This window comes from Sinocyclocheilus grahami, unplaced genomic scaffold, assembly GCF_001515645.1.
Source record: "Sinocyclocheilus grahami isolate Dianchi unplaced genomic scaffold, SAMN03320097.WGS_v1.1 scaffold1605.1, whole genome shotgun sequence".
Taxonomy (NCBI): Eukaryota; Metazoa; Chordata; class Actinopteri; order Cypriniformes; family Cyprinidae; genus Sinocyclocheilus; species Sinocyclocheilus grahami.
The window spans coordinates 53,447-76,181 of NW_015506784.1; the positions used below are offsets into that span (position 1 = coordinate 53,447).

General features: G+C 37.6%; 1 protein-coding gene across 2 annotated transcripts in view; it reads left to right on the plus strand.

Annotated features, from left to right (window-relative positions):
* epha7 (eph receptor A7) overlaps positions 1 to 22,735 on the plus strand; it is a 93,941-nt gene that overhangs the window by 15,373 nt on the left and 55,833 nt on the right. For both annotated transcript variants that reach the window (XM_016257829.1, XM_016257830.1), the window contains exons 4-5: positions 7,523 to 7,678; positions 17,728 to 18,063. In XM_016257829.1, coding sequence (XP_016113315.1) covers positions 7,523 to 7,678; positions 17,728 to 18,063 — 492 coding nt within the window. The remainder of the gene's footprint in view (positions 1 to 7,522; positions 7,679 to 17,727; positions 18,064 to 22,735) is intronic.

Genomic DNA, 22,735 nt, shown 5'->3' on the forward strand with positions numbered 1-22,735 from the left:
GAGAAATGAGGAGCAAGTTGAAAGATCTTTTCTTGGCAGCGACGATGTCCACCTCCAGCCAACACAAATGTGACTGTCAAAGCATAATGCATTCAGCTGTAATTGCGGAGATATAACGTTCCTGCCTTAGTCTGTTTAAAATATACATGTAAAAGAGAAGCATTGTTGTGCCATTGTATTGTGCACAAAAGATGCCATTACATGTGTTGTAAAATGTATTTAGCTTAGCGGCATGCAAATGATTTTAACAGCTGCTTTTCCTGAAGGTTTGTGCCAGAGCTCTTTCCTCAGTGTTTGTTTTTACCCTTTCACAATTATTTTTTTTTATTAGTGTTTCGTTCATAGACCTAATCCCCCGCACCCCCAAAAAAATAAGTAATCTATTTTTTAAATGAGTGTTTATGGCACTGATGGGACTTTTTTTTTTTTAAGCGAACAGCTGTTTTTTGGCACGATTCATGAAGTTAACATTTTAACTATATTTAGGAGGACTCTGACAGGCTTTGATCTGTTCTTTCTTCAGAAGTCTTTCTTGTTCCTCTCTGAGGGCTTCAGAGGGCATCCTGGTGTGTCCTTCAGCACAGTGTAAGAGAATGCTAATCTTCTCTTTGTTTCTGACGGAAAGCTACTTATCTCTCCTCCACACAGGTAGCTGCCATGAATGAGATTCTTGTCTGCATGTAAAGGAACACACCCCTAATCCAACCTGTTCGCTCCCAGTAATGCGTGGGGCACTGTGCGAATAGCTCCGAACAAGATCCATCTTTTAACATTTTAATCTGACATTTTCACAACCCTCTAATCCAACTTTTCGGCTTTTTTCTGTTAGCGTTACGGCTCCCCGTCTCAGTCTAGCAGTTGTAGGAGAAATGCAAAGGCTACAGGGCCAAAACCGGACCCCATCCTGATGTGTTGCTTTCTTCCTGCCTTTTGATTCTTCCCCTTTCCTTTGTACCCTCGGCCTATTTCCTGAAGTTGGGTAGATTTCTAGCCGTCTTAGGGGGAAAGATTAAAATGCTTGCCACACAAGGGCTGACAGCATGGAAACAGGCTTTCTGTGAGTTTGAAAGATTTTAGTTTCTCTCAGAGTGCTTTCATCAGTGGTGGAAATAATAGTATCTATTGATAACTATTTCTTTTCATAGCCAGAAAGTGCACTATTCAAGAGTAAAAAATATAATGCTAATCTTGTTTGTTTACTTTTTTACAGCATGAGGTAAAGACAAGTTTCACTATAATTAATGTCAGATAATTTCTATAACTCGCATAGATGCACAGATGTCATCAGATAAACTGTAGTTCTAAACATTTCCAAGTAGTGTGATCACATACTAGCATGCTGCTTAATATATACTGCGGAAATGTTATTTGTGTGCTGTGCACAGTATGAGCAAGTTCTATATGAAATATGCAGATGACCTACTACATTTGCCAAAATGTGCAGTATACAACAGAGCACGCTGCGTGAGATACTGCATCCCACAATGCATTGAGCTTGACTTGACCTTGCGTTACCAGTGTGATGGAATTTAATTAGTTGTTTTTAAAACTCATTATTTGATTTGAATGTCAAATGTTTAGACTTTTAGCTGTTTATAATATATCGTATATGAGGTCATGTGACAATAAGGTGGCATAATACTTGAAACATTTATAGTTAAATAATATTCTATAAACTATTTCACTTATTATTAAAAAGTCCTTTACAAAGGCAGCCCTTCTGAAAATAAAAGTACTTATTATGGAAATAATACACTTTCAAATAATATACTTGCTATCTAAATGCGACACTAAACTGCATGTTAACTGATTTAAAGCATGACAAAACATTATTAAAATATAATTATTTAAAGTTTACTATAAAGTAAAACTTGAACAAATGAAACAATAACAAAGTGCACTTGTGTATTAAGAATCATAGTCATAAAAGTACATTCTCTTCAGGTACAATTATGTGGCCTGTTTATCTGTAAGTACAGTTTTTAAAAAAAATTAAAAAAATTACACCAAAAAATATTCTACAAGTGCATATTCAATACAATTAAGCACACTTCTTTTTCAGTACAAAGTGTGTGCTATGCAGTATTCTTTTAGTAGCAAACTACTGTTCCATTCTGAACATAGCTTAAGATCAGAAAGTAATATACTGAGGTCTACAAAGGGCAGTCCAGAGGTTTATAGGAAATTTCATCGAAAGAAAGCCAACAAGAGAAAACAACTGACAGCACAAGACCAAAAGAAAAACCAGCACTTGCTTTAAGAAAGCCTGTGATTAGGACATTTCCTCACCCTCCCTAGAGGGAGGACTGTTAGAGAATTTCGTAGTCAATACGCTAATTTTAGACAAGTCAGCAGTCTGTGCAGTTCAGCTGGACATTGTCTTGAATTTTACCCCTGGGTTGCTATTACATCTCTCGACTAAGTCTTTAAAAATGAGGAGGGATTTATTGGTGCAAAGGCCAAAAATAGTGCTAAAGCTGATTTTGAGGAAATCAGTATCAGAAGTCTCATTACAAATGTCTAGACATGATTTTTGTGTGACTGGCTTGTGCAGAATACATATTAGAGATTGAGATATTATAGAAGCAAAGTCTTCCTGCATTATCAGTGCCGTGTAAGAACTGCTGAGAGACCTGTTTTTTTCCCTTTAGCTGAACCAGAGTGCTTGACCACTGAAAGGTAAATTAGCGATGCTGGCACTCGCTGCCTGCTATAGACTCTGGGAGAAATGTCAGGCTGTTTTCTCTGTTGTTCTGTTTAACCTCAACCTTGTATTTAGCTTAGCGGCATGCAAATGATTTTAACAGCTGCTTTTCCTGAAGGTTTGTGCCAGAGCTCTTTCCTCAGTGTTTGTTTTTACCCTTTCACAATTATTTTTTTTTATTAGTGTTTCGTTCATAGACCTAATCCCCCGCACCCCCAAAAAAATAAGTAATCTATTTTTTAAATGAGTGTTTATGGCACTGATGGGACTTTTTTTTTTTAAGCGAACAGCTGTTTTTTGGCACGATTCATGAAGTCCCTTTAGCTGAACCAGAGTGCTTGACCACTGAAAGGTAAATTAGCGATGCTGGCACTCGCTGCCTGCTATAGACTCTGGGAGAAATGTCAGGCTGTTTTAATCTCTTTCTCTGTTGTTCTGTTTAACCTCAACCTGTGTTTCTAAGGGGCCGACTAATTTCTTTGTGCAGTAAATGAGGTTGCTGTTGCCTGCTCTGCGTGCCCATGTCAACAAGCACATCCCATTAGCTCACCTTCATGCTATAGGCAGCTCGAATAAAGCCTGTGCTCACCAAGTCCTTCAGCTAACTTTTTAAACCTGCCTGAGCTACTGTTTTTCCTTTCCGTTTCACAATTTAGCAGTCAAGCCCCCTTTAGCTGAACCAGAGTGCTTGACCACTGAAAGGTAAATTAGCGATGCTGGCACTCGCTGCCTGCTATAGACTCTGGGAGAAATGTCAGGCTGTTTTCTCTGTTGTTCTGTTTAACCTCAACCTGTGTTTCTAAGGGGCCGACTAATTTCTTTGTGCAGTAAATGAGGTTGCTGTTGCCTGCTCTGCGTGCCCATGTCAACAAGCACATCCCATTAGTTTGCCTTCATGCTAGTGGCAGCTCGAATAAAGCCAGTGCTCACCAAGTCCTTCAGCAAAGTTTTTAAACCCGTTTAAGGTAGTGTTTTTCCTTTCCGTTTCACAATTTAGCAGCCAAGCGGTTATGTTGGCAGAACATGTTTTCAATTCAGAGCCGAAATGGGCAGTTAAGTGGAGGATATCGTCTCAATGTCAGTTTCATAGATTGGTTAGCATGCTCTCAAGAGCCGCTGGCACACGGGGTCATGTAGCGCTAATTCAGTCATGATTACATGCTAGCAGACATTATGCAGCATGGCAGAAGGAGGCATAATTGGGCAAGCCTCATCTTTTTCTCCCACAGAAATAAAGCTGTCAGGAAGGGTAAAACAAAGCTATCATTTATCTCTGCGGTGGCGGGTTAGTGCGTTAGCACAATGGTAGCGTGTTTTTTGACTAGTTCAGCGGCAGTATTTGCGCATCTATGTTGGGAGGGCAGGAATTTGGGCCCCAGAAAGGGCCGTGTTCGTGCATGTCACTCATAGTAAAACCAGAGAGGTGGAGTGGAGACAGGTTCTCAGGCGGACCCCTGTGTCAGCGCTACATTTGATTTGAGGCCTAATTTGCTGGTTGGTTGCTTGTGTAAACAACTTGGGGATACTTGGGCTTCTCAGATGCCGCGATAAACAAATCCTGATCACATGGATGTAAAAATAAACCGTCCCCGCTTCAGAGACGTAAAAGCCAGTCGAGTCGGCAGTTGAGAGTCCTCCTGTTTTGGTGATTTGCGATAGCGCTAATCTTAAGTGTGTTCACGAATGAACCGTTGAGTGCCCACAGCCAGGTCTTGAGCTCTCGGGCTCAGGCGAGATCTTTTCCCCATACAGATCGGCTCAGAGCTGAAAACTAAAACTAACAGACACACCAGCTTACCAGGAAAATGGTTTCTGTGTTTCCTGTCCCATTTCTTTTTTTCATCAACTTTTCATTCCTTCCCTTTCCCTTTCCTGTTCCCTTCTCTTAACTGTCCTGTTTCTCTTTTTTATCATTCACTCTCAGAAAAAAAGGTACAAAAACTGTCACTGGGGCGGTACCTTTTAGGTACTAAAATGGACACTTTAGGTACTTATATGCTCCTCTTTAAGGTAACAATATGGACTCTTTAGGTACAAAGGTGTGCCTTTTGAAAAAGTACCGCCCCAGTGACAGCTTTTGTACCTGTTTTCTGAGTGTTTTTCTTTTCATTCCTTCCCTTTCCCCTTTTCTTTCCCTGTTTTCATTCCTTGCCTTATCTCTGCTGTTCCTTCTCATTTTCCCATTCCTCGCCTTACCTTCCTTGTCCGCTTTCTTTTCTGTTTTGTTCTTTACTTACTTTTTTGTTCCTTCTCTTGTTCATCTTCCTTACCTGGTCTTTTCCTGTTACTTTTCTTGCTTCTTCTGCTCGCGTTCCTGTACCTGTCTTTTTCCATTTTCCTTTTCCTTTTCTTTTTCCTTTTTCCTTTTCCTTTTCCCTTTCCCTTTCCCTTAATTTTCCTTTTGTTTTATTCTTTTCTTACCTTTCTTGTACTTTCTCCTGTTTGTCTTCTTTATCTTTCCCTTTTCCTTTTTTTCTTTTTCTTTTCATTTTCTTGTTTCAATTTCTGTTTTTGTGCTTTTTCTTAGTTGTCTTCTCCTTTTCCTGTTTCTTTCTTATCTTTCCTTTTACCGGTTATTTTACTTTACTGTCCCTTCCTTTTCCTCCTGTATTCAGCATTTTCTTTTCCTGGTTCTTTTCCTGTTCATTTTCCCTCTCCTTCTTTTCTTCTCCTTTCCAATGTTTGGAAATCCCTTGTTCAGAGACAACACTGTATAAATATATGGAAAGGAATCTTAATACTGTATGTTTTGACACTACACATATATTGTTGAATGTTTTTTTTTTGGTGTAATTATTTCATTTATACAATGAAAAATGATTCAATACAATTAAATGAATACTACATGGAAAAATACATAAATACCATTAAACCATGGCTATTTCACGGTACACTTTGCCAGCACCACCTCCTTACAACAAGAACTAGACTTGCTGCTTTCAATTACAAGTCCTCACTGGTTAAAATCACATCCCTTTCCTCCACTTCTCAGCCTCAGAAGGCTCTTGTTCTTTACATTGCACAGCCACACCATGCCATGATTCTGAGCTAAATACACAGTGACAGGGCTTTCATGTAGCTGAAATGAGGATACCGTATCCTTCAGCCACCCCCCATCTCAATAAGGTGGTGTTTAAAATGAGGAAATCGGTCGACCTCCTATGCGATCTCCATTTTAGTCTTGTCACGGAAATCTGCAGGATTTTTTCTCCTCTTTTTGAAGGCCTTTAGGAAATAATGCAACTACTGAGATCTAAAAATTAGGCTGGGAATTGATAATCAGTAGTGTTGTGTCCCTGGTAATAATCATTAAAATGCATAGCTGTGAACAAAGTAATATTTATCCAGGGGATGTGGGCATGGTTGGGGTTTAAGAAAAATCATGTGGGCCCGATTCCCTCTTTAGGCTGAAGGGGGTTTTAAGCAAACAGCTGCTAAGTGTGGATTAGTGGCTCTCAGCAGTGCAGACCAAAAGGCCAAACCGAAAATAGCTTATTTCTCTTTGCTTACTGATGTGAACTAGAAAATACCTCAGCCTGTGGAATCACCCCAGACTTGTTCTCTCTGCATTTTTTTTCTTTTTCAGAAGGTTAATTAACACCACCTTTTCTAGTGATGAATTATAAAGTCATGAACAACTGAATAAAAGGGAACAATCATTTTATTAGGTATTTAATGTTGTCTAATTATAATGCAAATAGTAATATATGATTATAATACTTTGTTGGCAATTCAGCCCATATGGGCATATGAAATAAAGAATGGGAGTAAATGACTCGTTGTCATTGGAACGTGTGAGGGTGATTCTTGTGCATAGCCTAAAGCGATCTGGCCCTAATTTCTGCTTTGTCTCTGATCCCTGGCTGCCTGTGGGATGTCCTTTTTTCCTCTCATAAAAGGTGAAATACTGAAATAATCCATTTAAGTTTCCTATTTTCCACAGTAACCTTGCCTCTAGGACATTTCTGACTGCTAGAGGTGGTGTAAAGGCAAGCATGCTAGTGCTTTTGGGGTGATCAGGAATATAAGGCCCCTGGTTGATGCAACATATGAGTGACTCAGTGTGTGTTGTAATGACCCAGCAGAAAATGTTAGTGCTCAGAATTTGATCTTTTCATATTTCTTTATGATTATTTATTTTTCTATGTATCGACTTGTGTCTTAAAACATCTTAGGAGAAAAAAAGGACAGTTGTTGACAAAATTACTGCTATAAACAGTGCTATTTTAGTATAATTTACATATTATATATTTATTAATGTTTTGAATTAACTTTTTTTTATTATTCACTTTATGTTTGAGTAATTTTGTTATGTGTTTTTGTAATTTTTTAAAAATGTATATATTTATCTGAAATTTTTTATTTCTGTTTAAGTTTTAGTAATTTTAGTACTTCAACTTAAACTTAATTACAGGTACATTTCGAACTTTTCGAAGTTTAAACTTTTTTTATTTTATTTTATTTTATGTTTGCTTTATTTTAGTTTTTGTTAACTATAACACCACTGGCTGTAAATATAAAATTAATATGGTTTGCATATCTCTGATCATTTGCTCCTCGGAGAATTGAATAAGAATTGTTTAAGTTCATGTTAAAATCTCAGATTTTTGATAGCAAATGTTTAGATCTCTTCTAAAACCCTAGAAGAGATACATTGACCACGATCTGATAATTTGAGAAGAAACAACTGAGATATTAAAGAGACATTTTCTTTCTTTCTTATGAGAGTGCTTCAGGGGCAGTCTAATCCAAACACTAGATGATACAAAATGTGAACACATGCTAATTCTCTCTCTCTTTCTCTCCATCACCATCCAGCCTGTGGTCGTGGATTCTACAAGTCTTCATCTCAGGATCTTCAGTGTTCCCGTTGTCCCGCACACAGTTATAACGACAGAGAGGGCTCATGGAGATGTGACTGCGAGGACGGCTACTACAGAGCCCTCTCTGACCCCCCATCTGTTGCCTGCACTAGTGAGTGAGCCGTTTGTCAATCTTCCTTTCCTTTCCTTTCCTTTCCATATCTTTATACTTGTTTTCTGACGTATCTCATTCCCAATTCCAAGCAATTGTCTGTTTCCTGTCAGATGAGATTTTAATTAAAAGAAGCGACAGGCACCTCTGTATTTTAAGGGGCACTGAGGCAGTCCTGGCTCACTTGGTGCCCAAGGCAAAATAAGGAGAGAGAGGGAAAAAAAAACTTGTTTTAACTGCTTAGTAGTTCTTACTTAATTTAAGTATGAGACATGATAGTCCAGTCTTACAGTATTTGTCTAGCATGATTTTTTTTGTTTTTTTAAATAATAATAAAACCAACTTAACTCAAAAATGTGAGTGGGCAGGTGTTTGGATTCAGTTTGAATGGGCATAACGATTCCGGTAATTACAGTCAGAACAAACGGAAGCAGGTCTCAGCAGTTCTTTCCTCTCCTTCCCTCCCTCTAATAACCACCTGTCGTCTTCTTTCCTCTCCTTGGCCATCTCTCTTTTTGAATAACACGTCTATTCTACAGCCATTGATGACTTATTTACACAGGCCAGACAAGGGTGAAAAGAGGCGGTGAGGGAGTTCAGGGCGAGTCGGTCTACCTGGAAATATGCTCAAAGACAGGTTCAATCAGGTAGAATCTCAGGATGTGCTTCACTTCCTGAAGACAAAGAGATGGAGAGAGCACATTAAAGCAAGGATTAGGGCTGTACGATATTGAAAAAAAACAAAAAACTTTTTTGACAAACATTGTGATATGAGCTGCAATATCTATCTATCCATCTATCCATCTATCCATCTATCCATCTATCCATCTATCCATCTATCTATCTATCTATCTTGAGTTGCATCCTGAGTTCCTTTTGTTTATTAATTATTGTACAAAGGCATATAATGATGATTTTAATTTGGTTAATTGTGCTGTGATGCTACGGTAGACAACAGAGAATGACAAATGTAATTTGTGTAGATGAGAGAAACATATTAGACCCTAGCTGTGCTGTTGTGGATCAGGGTAGATGTGCAGCCTATCCTATGATGACACATATGTCATGCATTAATCATTCAACTACGCTTTACCTCTACAGTATTTTCCAGTATGTATCCACTCTCATTTCTTCTTTCTTACAGTAACTCCCCCACATTTGTCTCACCGCTGCTTTCCAAAAGAGATGATCACACTAAAACACACTAGTCTAATTGTTGCCCATTGCCCCCCAATCAGAGAACAGAGAAAACACAGGCCTCGAATTCACCACACAATTACTCTCGTCTCCGCTGCCTTCCTCTTTCTCTTTCCCTCCAAGTACACATCAGATATGTTACTCCCCTGACCGCAGTCTGGCTGTTGTTACTCTGTCTGGGTATGAAAACATTGACGTTACTGAAAAATGCACGCAGAACGCAGGGATTAAGAGTCATGTAGTTTCTCGCAATGGCTTTTTCAGAGGGAAAATTAATGGTGAAGTCATATGAGTTGTACAATGTGGAAACGCAGTTATAATGACGACACAGGCCCTTAAAGATGATGCATAAGTATACATGATATATTATGTGATATGATATCTTAATTTAAAATATTAATTATTTTATATAAAAAATATAAAATTAAAATATATAAATTAAAAAAAAAGAAATGAACACTTTTTATTCACAAAGAACAAATGTTTCTTGAACACTAAATCAGAATGATTTTGTAACATTGAAGACTGGAGTAATGGCTGCTGAAAATTCAGCTTTGCCATCACAGGAATAAATTACATTGTAAAATATATTCAAATAGAAAAATATTTATTTTTTTGTAATAATATTTCTTACTTTCTTAGTATTTTTGATCAAACACATGTAGCAACATTAAAAAATCTTACCAAACTTTTGGACAGTAATGTAGAATGATGTAGGCCACACCATGCATTGTTAAATCACAAAGATATAACGTTAAAGAAGAAATCCAGATGCACAAAGAATTAAGGGAGGATTCTAAATCACAGTGAGTCATAAAGGATCTGGCAAGAGTTTGGGATAATAAGGATGTGACAGGAGGGAAAAAAATGCAAATCAAGGGGGTAAAACAAAAAACTTTTAACAAACATAAATCGCATCTCTTTTGAAGTGTTGTGCATGCAAAATACTGTCCTCACCAGACTTGTCTTAATTATCTCGGGATTAAGTTATTGTGACCATCTGAATTGTCTGGGATGAAGATTTCTTTTTTGGGGATTTAAAGCCGCATGGAACTGAATGGTAATTGGGGGTGAATTTACATTCGCTGAATAAACACCCTGATGGACAGCTTTTTAAATGAGCGAGGTGTAAACCTACCGAATCTTAAGCTCTGTCAATACGCACTCAGCTCCTCAGAACACGGATTAAGAGCGGCCTTAATGAAATTCAGATTTCCAGAGTGAAAGGAATTAATATTCACTTGAAGAAAGGTCTGTCATTGTTGAAAGGAAGAAAAAACAGCACAAAGTTTCTCAGAAATATTCCCTTATTTGAGATTTTTATCTACAGTACAAAATAATCCCAATGGCATGGCATACATTCTCCCGGTTTTTACTGAATCTTAAGCTCTGTCAATACGCACTCAGCTCCTCAGAACACGGATTAAGAGCGGCCTTAATGAAATTCAGATTTCCAGAGTGAAAGGAATTAATATTCACTTGAAGAAAGGTCTGTCATTGTTGAAAGGAAGAAAAAACAGCACAAAGTTTCTCAGAAATATTCCCTTATTTGAGATTTTTATCTACAGTACAAAATAATCCCAATGGCATGGCATACATTCTCCCGGTTTACCACAACCTGTGAGGCGTCAAGATAAATGGGCGATACTTAGGCGAGCCTGCTGCGTTCGAGAGAAGTTTTTTTTTTCTTTTTAGATAGAACGAAAGAAGGGAGTTCTTGACAGCTTTCAGAGATGACATCAATCACTCGACAGCTGCGCATGGTGTCGGCACTAGCGAAGGTCTTGGAGGGGCGGTAGGAGGGTGGGACTTCGTGACAGAGAGAAAAAGAGGAAAAGGGAGAGTGGGAGACATTGAAAAAGTGAGAAAGAAAGTAAGAGAAAGTGAGAGTGCATAACCTACATACTCTCTTTTCAGCTCTCTTCAAGCTCTGGAATCGTCACTTCCATTCGTTGACGTGTCCCTGAGGGTGAGACTTTCCTTTTTCCCACAGTTGCTAAGGGGCAGGAGTACAGTAATAAAACCAGCCTCTCTCGACCATCTCTCTCTGGCTCCATCCCTCAATCTAGCCATGGTGCTTGGTACAAGTAAGGCCAAAGTTCAGGTACCATGTTTGTAGATTAAGGATTAGTGGCTGGACTGTTTAAACACGGTTCAGAAGTAGCGGCCCTCTGGGACCCTCATTAGTGTGGTGAGTCTTAAAGGGATAGACACTCAAAAAATGAAATATCTCATTTACTCATCCTCATGTTATTCTAAACCGGTATGACTTTCTTTCTTCTGTGGCAAAAAAAATCACTATAAATACAACCCGTATAGACACTATCTTTTAAAAATTTTGTGTTCAGTTTTTCTTTTTCTTTAGAAAGGATGCATTAAATTGATTAAAAGTGATAGTACAGACTTTTTCATTGTTACAAAATAAATGCTGTTCTTTTGAACAGAGTATCATGATTTCCACAAAACATATTTAGCGGAACTGTTTTTTTTAACATTGATAAAAATAAAAAATATTCCTTGAGCAGTAAATCAGCTATTAGATTGATTTCTGACGTATCATGTGACACTGAAGACTGGAGTAATGACTGCTGAAAACTCAATTTTACCATTCCAAGGAATAACATTTTTTTTCACAATATATTCAAACAAAACAATTATTTTAAATTATAATAATATTTCTCAGTATTGCTGTTTTTACTGTATTTTTGATCAAATAAATAAGAGACTTCATTAAACACATTACAATATCCTTTGAATGGAAGAGTATATACTATGTTTTTTGCTTTTGTGTAACAAGCAGACCTAAATTTAAGTCATTATTCACTCCAAAATTGACTGCAAAAGATGTATTGTCATCAAAAATGTCATTACCTTTCATTAAATTGAAAATAGGATATTTGTTAAGATTCATCTTCTGTGATCCACAGAAAAAAATAAAGTCATACAGGATTGGAACGGCTTGAGGGTGAGTGAATGACAAGATTTTTGGGTCCATTATCCTTTACTAGGAGGAGTAGCACTAAGACAGCCAAGAGCTGCTCAATGTGCAGATAACAACTGGATTCCTGAGTTAAGCTCCAGTGCTGCTTGGCCTGAGACTTCAGGCTTCACACACACGCACACGCACACACACACACACACACAAGATCAGCAGGTTGACCTAATTAACATTCTCTCACAGGAAAACAGCAAGGGTAAGAATCGTGACCACATTTTTCTAAATTTAAAGATGATTTTATTATCTTTTTTCGCATTTATTATCTCACTTTTTGGATTGGAAGGATATTCAGCTCCTTTACATGTTAAAAATCACTGTTAGAAATGTCACTTAATCTCATCTGCCAGACTTTTGACTAAAGGCTTAAAGTGTGGTCCACATCGCAGCCAAGTACAGTCTACTTGGACAGGGCAAGACCTTCATATAAAGCGATCAATCACATTTCATGTTTTTACACGCCATTTAAGGGCGGGTTTATCTGAAATGGATTATACCACAACAATAGACCGCTGTAGCATTTGGACCAATCAGACACACAACTTTTTGTTATATTTAACAAATAATATCGAACTCCCCATCACCTAACCAAATGGCCAATTACGAGGGTCTATGGACCCTTCCCCCGAAATGCACCTAACACCTCAGAAAGGCAGAACAGGCCTCTGGTTCCATGGTAACCAATGCTGAGATCACTGGTTTTATGGCCTAAAAGGAATGCAGGAGATAAACTCCCTCATTCTCCTCATAAGAAAGGCACAAATGCACAGGAGAAACTTCGCTGTGGAAAAAAATCATTCAGATGGCATGGCCCTTTCCGTGAACGACTGTAGAGAAAACACAGGAAAAAATAGAAGAGAAGTTATCAGTTTTGTGTGTAATCTTCATCAGATACTCCGTGAACAGACTGTGGGCGGTTTGAGGCTATACAATCTATAAAGTGTGGGTTAAACTTATTTTAAAAGAAGGTTCAAGGGGAAAGCAAAATTAACGAGTGTGAAAGAGTGCACACAGGCTTTAAGCAAGCTTCATACCCATTTAAAGAATAGTTTGGTTTGTGGTGTAGAGAATCAAGCTGTCTGTGGCAGATATTTGTCCCAGTTTCCCCCAGACATACTGCAGCGTCCCTGCAGAATCAGTCTCAAAGCAGACTGCAGAGGAGATGACAGATTACATATATAGAAACACATATGCACTCGTGTGTGAAAGAGCAAATGAGAGCAGTAAACTCGGAGGGCATTTTGTTGTTAACCAGCAGACGATGACGCTCTCAACAGTGGATAAAAAAAATAAAAAAACGACTGCAGGACTCTCCAGATGCCAGATGTACACTCGGCAGGAAAGTCTTTAGTCTTTTTCATTCTATACTTGTTGTTTTCACCCTGTACTTTAATGAGAAAAATGAGAAGAATATATTTTCATAAATGCCAAATGTTCGATTGTGATTCAATGTATACAAAGAGAAAAATTATACTATTTTAATTATAATAATAATAAAAAAAGTTCATTATGCGTTTGCCATATGCAAATGAAAATCATGTCGTTCCAAACCTGTAAGACCTTTGTTCATCTTTGGAACACAAAATTAAGATTATTTCCATGTGACATCAGTGGTTCAACCTTGCATCATGGTACTGTCGTGAACGTGCATCACGGAAGAGAAGAAATTGTTGAATAAAGTTGTTCTTTTTGTTTTCTTTGTGCACGAAAGTATTCTCGCAGTTTCATAAAATTAAGGTTGAACTATTGATGTCATATGGACTATTTTAATGATGTCCTTACTACCTTTCTGGGCCTTGAATGTGGCAGTTGCATTGCTGTCTATATGCAGGGTCAGAAAGCCCTCAGATTTCATCAAAAATATCTTAATTTATGTTCTGAAGATGAACAAAGGTCTTACGTGTTTGGAACAACATGAAGGTGAGTAATTAATGACAGAATAACAATTTTTGGGTGAACTATCCCTTTAAATATTTGCTTGGATAAATTTTGGGTGAACTATCCCTTTAAATATTTGCTTGGATATGTCTAAAACATGAATTTGTTCTACATCTAGATCAGGCGTGGTGCCTTGTCAGCCATTTGAAACCACCATACCTTCATACAAAAACATTGTAGAATAAAAATTTTTGGGTGAACTATCCCTTTAAACATTTGCTTGGATAATTTTTGGGTGAACTATCCCTTTAAATATTTGCTTGGATATGTCTAAAACATGAATTTGTTCTACATCTAGATCAGGCGTGGTGCCTTGTCAGCCATTTGAAACCACCATACCTTCATACAAAAACATTGTGCATTAAGTGATTAACGAACCGGGCAGTTTCGTACAAAGCCTCAAATCATGAAATTTGAACAGCATCATGGATTGTTATTAGATTACAGTGCTTTTATTTAACATTTTGCGAGAATTAAATCGATAGGAACTTTCCAGTAGTGATTCATCTCAGTGCTACCTTGTCGCTTGAATAGATATGCTCAATCACAGCTTGACTTGAGTCCCTTCCTGTCTCAGCTGTCCATTTAAAGATAAACAATCCCTTGATCTCTGCCACTCAAGAGCGGAATGAGAAGGCCCTGCCAAATGGAGCCATTAGTGTTATTATTCTTATTCTTATAGGTAACCATAGAAATAGAATGCTAAAGTCTCAGGAGGATGAGTGTGTGTGTGTGTGTGTTGCGGCTCTCCCCGAGGGGAATGGAGTAGGAGGGACATCATTAGCATCAGTAGGTGAAGTTGTGGTTGGAGCTTGAGAGCTAGATACAGAGAAGAGAGAGATGGAGAGATGGACCACATCTCTTCACCTGCCACAGGTGGCCCTTTCATCTTCTCCGTTCACTCGTTCCCCTCCTACTTTGATGAATATGGATGGATGTGTGTGCCATTAGCTTTAATGAGGAGCAAACTTTAAGTGTCATATTAACCATTCACACAATTCTAATGCTTGCTCTTTCCCCTCATTCATATGCATTGAGTGTTTTGTTAGTAAATGTCCCCAGTTTGTCCCCAGACAGGCGGTACTGGCGACACACGACTTTGCGTTTTGTAGTGACAAAATGACCTCGACATCACTTAGGTAAAAATGCAAACTTTATTTCAGAATGCCCAAAGTATACTACACAATATAGACAGTATATGCAAAATATACCGGTACCATATCGTTTATCAGTTCTTATTAGAGATATAGGGCCAGGTTTACTAACAGCTTGTGCCGGCGCAAACTATCTTTTGGCATTAAAATAGTACTGTCAGGACGAATTAGCGCTGAAAAAGCGTGGACATAGTTATTTTTGCGCCTGACCTTATTGAATATGCATTTGTAGGAGTTTCCCTTTCAGACGCAAAAGTTATGGGAGGAGAGTATTAAAATAAATCACGCAATGCGATTTACTAACGTCTGCTCTCGTCAAATTACTGGTATTTGCGCCATTATTTAACGTCCAAAAAAACTTGTCTTAAACTATTTTGCACTTGAAATGGCTGCAATTATTGTTGCTAGGAGAAGGCACCCCAGAGAACAGACAGCGCGTGGTAGAAGGGAGAGGATTTTTTCCACACGTATTAATTTATTTGTAATGCAAGAAGAACACATTATGCGAACATATCTTTTGCCAAGCCATCTTATTATTAATTTGCTTCAGGAAATAAAAGACAACTTGGAACCCTCAACTAGGAGTCACGCAATACCAGGTCTATCAAAACTTCTTGCAACCCTTCATATTTTGGCCTCCAGTTCGTTTCAACATACTGTGGCTTCTGTACATTAATGAGGAAAAAAAAATAACTTAAATGATTTTAGCAAATGGCTGCAATATAACAAAGAGTGAAAAATGTAAGGGGGTCTGAATACTTTCCGTACCCACTGTATCTTTTGCCAAGCCATTTTATTATTAATTTGCTTCAGGAAATAAAAGACAACTTGGAACCCTCAACTAGGAGTCACGCAATACCAGGTCTATCAAAACTTCTTGCAACCCTTCATATTTTGGCCTCCAGTTCGTTTCAACATACTGTGGCTTCTTTATTTCTTTATTCTTTATTTGCGACTACGCTAATTTGCGCTGCGCTTGGTATATTACGTTGGTCGATATGTAAATTAGATATTGCGTCTGTGTTCTTTAATTTGCGCAATTGTTCGTAAATCAATCGCTGAAATTTCCACACCCATCGGCGCTGTTTTGGAATTACGCTGGCCCACGGTATTTCATTTACCTGTATCGGATGATATTTCATACTCAGTTACACTACTTTTACATTTAGATTACTTTTGCCATTTTTTTTGTGGACAGTTGTTTTTATAAATAATCTGTTAACTACAAAAAGACAAAAACCAATAAAAATTATCTGCAGATTTTGAATTCCTATGAGATACGTCATTGGTGGACATTTTCACCTCTTGCTAACATTTTTTTTTTTAAATGCTCACCAGGTGCTCTGTTGTCAATCCCACAATCCCTCTCGTGAGCTCAGCTCCACTAGAGAACAGATTGAAAACGCCTATTCAGCTCCACACCAGTGGACATGTACGGGTCGCTATTTCACTTTGAGGTACAAAAATCGAACCTCTCCAAAACGGCAAACCCATGATGCAAGACCATCACAAAGACGAGTTCTAATAAAAGAGATATTGAACAGACAGCGGTGCATTGCGTCTGTGTTCTTTAATTTGCGCAATTGTTAGTAAATCAATCGCTGAAATTTCCACACCCATCGGCGCTGTTTTGGAATTACGCTGGCCCACGGTATTTCATTTACCTGTATCGGATGATATTTCATACTCAGTTACACTACTTTTACATTTAGATTACTTTTGCCATTTTTTTGTGGACAGTTGTTTTTATAAATAATCTGTTAACTACAAAAAGACAAAAACCAATAAAAATTATCTGCAGATTTTGAATTCCTATGAGAGACGTCATTGGTGGACATTTTCACCTCTTGCTAACATTTTTTTTTTTTTAAATGCTCACCAGGTGCTCTGTTGTCAATCCCACAATCCCTCTCGTGAGCTCAGCTCCACTAGAGAACAGATTGAAAACGCCTATTCAGCTCCACACCAGTGGACATGTACGGGTCGCTATTTCACTTTGAGGTACAAAAATCGAACCTCTCCAAAACGGCAAACCCATGATGCAAGACCATCACAAAGACGAGTTCTAATAAAAGAGATATTGAACAGACAGCGGTGCCATTATAAAAACATCAGGGTGATAAAAGCAAGGGCTTGGTGGTTGGATAAAAGTAGCAAAGTATAAATCATTGCTTTATGAGACGCGCCAGATTCCTTGGCACTGGCGGGGATTAGGGGATGATAGGTTGTTTTCCACTGTGGTCATCTGTCTGTGAGCTGGTTATTGTAGGCTGAGCTGAATCCTGCACTGTTGCTATTGTCGGGGCGACAACTTGCTCATGATCTGACTCTTAAATTCTGGAAGTGACTCCATGGCTTAGACTCCCTGTCACCCTGGCAGTCAAAAAAAAAGTGTTTTGCCAATTGTATCACCTCTTTTCTTTCCACGGGAAACTCATAACTCCCTGGCTCAGTAATGAAATGCTATCGAGTAGATGAGTACCAAGGCGGTCTTATCTCAAGGTTTTCTACCTTAAAACAGTATCTCGTTTTTCATAATTTCATTGTTTTGCTACATCCCTGGTCTACATCGACCTTGGTAGCACTCAAGTTCAACTCCCCAGCATTCTTCAGCATTACATCTCTATGTATCTAGGTTACGGTATAACTGCATGTCAGGATTTGCCAAGGGCCCAGATTTTTCATATTTCCATGGTGTTTTTGTCTCGAGTGCTGTTAAATATGTCACATGTTTATCTAAGCATCCCCCTCTTTTCTTACTACAGGGCCACCATCAGCTCCTCAGAACCTGCTTTACAACATCAACCACACCACCGTCAGCCTAGAGTGGACCCCACCGGCTGACACGGGCGGCCGTAACGACGTGACGTACCGGATTATATGCCGCCGCTGTACCTGGGAGCCGGAAGAGTGCTTTCCTTGCGGGAGCAATGTTGGCTACGCGCCACAGCAGAGTGGATTAACGGACACCTACGTCATCATCACCGACCTGTTAGCGCACGCAAACTACACCTTTGAGGTCGAGGCCGTGAACGGCGTGTCTGACCTCAGCCGTACCCAGCGACTGTTTGCGGCCATCAGCATCGCAACCAGCCAAGCAGGTAAGAGGTTTGGACTTCGGTGGCTATTCGGCTTGACACCATTCTGATGTGCTTTTGATGCTTTTTTTAGGCAAGAGGGAAGTTCTGGTGTTTTTCATGTTGCTTGGTTGGACGGCACTCTCAACTCAAGACTGTATAATTTCCAACTAGTGCATTCACGTTTCTGTACTTACCGCCGTTGGGATAATTGAACATATTATCTGGCAACTGTGTTCCTGCAGTTCATAATTTGTGGTTTTGTGGCGACGATACAGTGGTGAACAGCAACAGATGATAAATAATAGAAGTCACGCACAAGAATACCTCTCTCGTTTCCCCTTTAGTTTTTATTGTCTGCCAGAAGAACCGCCACCTTTAAATATCACTTACTGTCGCCATGGTTGACATTTCCGCAAGACTCTTTGTTGAATTCTTGATAAATGATATGAGCTTTCACTTTATCCCCTGAAATTAAATGGGTGGCAAATGCTTGCATTGGTGCTGAAGTCATGGCCGCAAACATTATTAGCTCGACGAGTGGTTGCCTGTCTTTGGCTCTCCTTCTTTCTCTCTTTCTCTCACGCTCGGTCTCTCGGGAGTTGGCCATAATTTAAGAGCTGTTTCTGAGACTGCACATGCTAGAGAAATGCATGTTTTTAATGAACTATTTTTATGGATCTGCAAAACAAGATTTCTCTTTCATGCCCAAGCATCCATGAAATACAATTTGCCATCAAATGCATACTGGTTCTGGTCATTAACAAGAGGTAACATAGACTGCAGTGTTGTTGTACGTGCACACATACAATATTTTACTGTTTCGTTGTGAGTCTTTGTTGTTTAGAAAATCTGTGTCTGATATGTTACCTAGGGATGGTCACAATGGCTGACTAGTCATCCAACAACTGACTAGTCGATTAGTGAAGCTGACTTTTTCATCTAGATAATATATAATATTTTTATCTAGACATATATGTTGATTAGTTTATATAGATTTTTAAATAATGTATGCTTTTTTCACTTGCTAATAATAATAACACTTGACTGGGTTATCAAGATTTATTTATTTATTTTGTTAAATATATATATTAAATATATGTTAAATATTTTGTCCAATATATACTGTATATGATCTAAAATATACATTATTTTCTATATATTTCTAAATGTATCATTATAATATATAATTTATCTAGAAATTGTATAATATTTTATCTAGATATATGTTGACTAGTTTATCTAGATATTTAGAAAATGTGTAATAATTATATCTAGACATGAATACCCTAGTAAAAAAGTAATATATTGAAAATGCTCTTATTTCATACTTAGTTCAAATCTATTAACATTTATTGATGTATCGCTCGAGACTGATATACAAGTTATATTTAAACTTTATTTGGAGTACTACTTGTACACAATGCACATTTCTGAATATTAAGCCTAAATGTGTTTTAATGTCACTGTTGATGAGGATTGTATGATCTTTAATAAACATGTCTTTAAATGCTAGATATTTAAAGTGTACATGAAGTATACTTGCAATAGTTCAACTTTAGCACAATTAAATATAATTCAGTTGATCTTTATTTGGACTTCAGCACTACTTCTGCACAATTAAAGTACATTAAGCACAAAATAAGTTAACTAATTTAACAGACTTTACAGTAAGTATACTAGTTTAGTATCTTTAAATATATTGTAGTATATTTATTTTTCACTAGGGTATGTTGCATAGTTTATCTCTTTTTGTCTACAAAATATATAATATTGAATATTTTAAATATGTAGTCTATTTTCTCTTTATCTAGATTATTATATGTTATTCTCATCTAAACACCATGCTAAGTAAAGCATCTAAGATCTTCAAGACAGATATTTTTGGCTGTTGTTTTGCGTCTCGAGAATCCTTCTTGCTGTTCCATTCTGTTGTGCTTAGTTCAGCTCTTTTGGAATGCAGGAATGTGTTTTATGTAAACACTGTCAAAGAAATACAAAAAAAGGTTCTTTTTAATCTAGACCAATTAGTCATCCAGTCATTCAGGTAACTTACAGACTCGTTGATTCTGACAGTGTGTAGTTTTGTACATCCCTAGTGTTTCACCACCTGCATTCAAAACTCAATCTCTCATTTGCATTTTTGTTGTTTTTATGGTTCGCAAACAAAACAAGGTCAGTGACAGGATAACACAAGCAGCTCATGCATGCACGTGTTCACAAAGAGATGAGGGAAGAGACACAGAGGGAGAGGCGATAATGCCAGTTGCAGCCAGTAAAATGAGGGAGGAAGGGGAGAGGGGATGATGTATGTTTCATGACAGGGATCGTGACAGAGACACTCGCTGGAGTAAGGAGCCACAAGGACACACGGACACCTTGGTAGGTTAGGAGCAGAGAGAGAAAGCGAGATAAGGGACAGAGAGAGCGGGGGAAAAGACCCTTGTCTCAAAGTGAGAGCCGGCCGTAATTATGTCTGGCATACTGACAACAGACAATTACACCAGCCACCCTGGGCAATATTTAGTCATTCGTTATTGTCAGATTGAGAAAATATATTAGTAAAGCCCTGTTTTCTGTAGTGCCAGTATTACCTGTTTCATTTTTCATGTCTTTCAAACTACAGAGTAGGCCAAAAATGGAGGACAGAATAAAAATGTCCTATTTGAATGTGAAAAGATTCTAGCTAGGAATGGGTCTCTATGGTTGACAATTCAACTAGTCTTCCAATGACAGGTTAGCCATTTAAGCCTCGTTCAGACTGTCAGCCCAAAACCCATTTTTGTGTCTATCTGCATATAATCTGATTTGAAGAACTAACTGTCCACACAGTGTATTGCAACTGTTCACATCCGATTTGTGTGTCCATAAGCACTCTTTCGTTTTATGGAATGTGTGTTGGTTTCTATGGCAATGCCGTTGCATTGTTATGCCAACGCTAAAAACAACAACAATACAAGCTGTGTCTCATTTAGAAGGCTGCACCCTCTGGAGGTCTCATCCTCTGTAGGAAGTATCACGTTGCTATGCCAACACATTTAGAGCGTTGTTGAGCTCTCACACTACTTAAATGAAGGAAAATTATGAAAAAATTTGGAAAGTTTTATTTTGTTCAATGTTTGAGTAGCTGCAGCGTACGTACAACAGACATCTGTTAGAGAAAACAAAGGAGGAGGATATTAAGAACAAAGTCTATCCGTTTTTACCGGAGGTAGGGCTGGACGATATATCCAAAATTTATATCACAATATATTTCTTAATTTTGGTGGATACAATATAATTCCAATATCGATATGAACACTATTAAAAAAAGCCTCATAAATACTGCCAATAACACCCACAACAGATGTCTGTACCTACAAACTTATGAAAAATTTATTTGCCAAGTCTATGAAACCTCTTCCTATAAAACTATTTAATTTTTTAGAAAAAAAGCACAAATAAATTAATGTTAACCTTTTATTTGTATTTAGCCTTCATACAAACAAGAAATGTGAAATCACTGTCAAATAGCTCAGACTCACCTTATTTATTATTAATATCTTTAACTTCAAACTATAGGCTAACATAGCAGTGAAATGTTTTTGAACAGTAAGATTTTTTATGTATTTTAAAGAATTCTCTTCTGCTCACTAAGCCTGCATTTATTTGATCCAAAATACAGCAAAAACAGTAAAAACACTGTAATACATATTTGAATATGTTTTATAATGTAATTTATTCCTGTGATGCAAAGCTGAATTTTCAGCATCATTACTGTGTCACATGGTCCTTCAGAAATCATTCTAATATGCTGATTTGCTGCTCAAGAAAGATTTCTATTATTATTATCAGTGTTAAAACAGCTGGTGGTACATTTATTTCAGGATTTAAAGAACAGCATTTTTTAAAATACAGTGTTTATGCAACAAAGCAAATCACTTTTGAAAAACTGAACGCATCCTTGCCTAACAAAAGTATTAATTTCTTCTTTTTTTTTTATTGTACTGACCACAAACGTTACCTGATCCTTCAGAAATCATTCTAATATTCTGATTTGCTGCTCAAAAACATAAATTATTATGTTAAATCATAATGTGTAAATCTTTTGTAACATTATAAATGTCTTTTGATCAATTTTCAAAGCATTACTCAACTGTTTTAAATATTGATAATCAGCAAATCAGCATATTAGAATGATTTCTGAAGGATCATGTGACACTGAAGACTGGAGTAATAATGCTGAAAATTCAGCTTTGGTTAAAGTAATAAATTACATTTTAAAATATATTCAAATAGAAAGCAGTTATTTTAAATAGTAAAAATATTTCCAAATTTTACTGTTTTTGCTGTACTTGGGATCAAATAAATGCAGGTTTGGTGAGCAGAAGAGAATTCTTTAAAAAAACAATACAAATCTTACTGTTAAAAAACCTTTGACTGGTAGTGTAGGCTGATTATTCTTATAGACTGAAACAAATGTGCTTCAGCCAGGATAAAGAGTATGAAAAGTGCTGCAGAAAACAAAAAAATTGAGCAACAACAAAAACGTTGCTGGAGATGGGCTTATTATTGAAAATGCAAACTGATTCTCTGCCAGCAGGAGGCGCTGAGAGCGGCAGAAACACCGGTTTCCCCGGTAACGGCTGCAATCAAAGCAGCTCCGCTAATGAACAGATAAATAAAAATGCCATCGAAACTTTTCTGAAGACAGTCG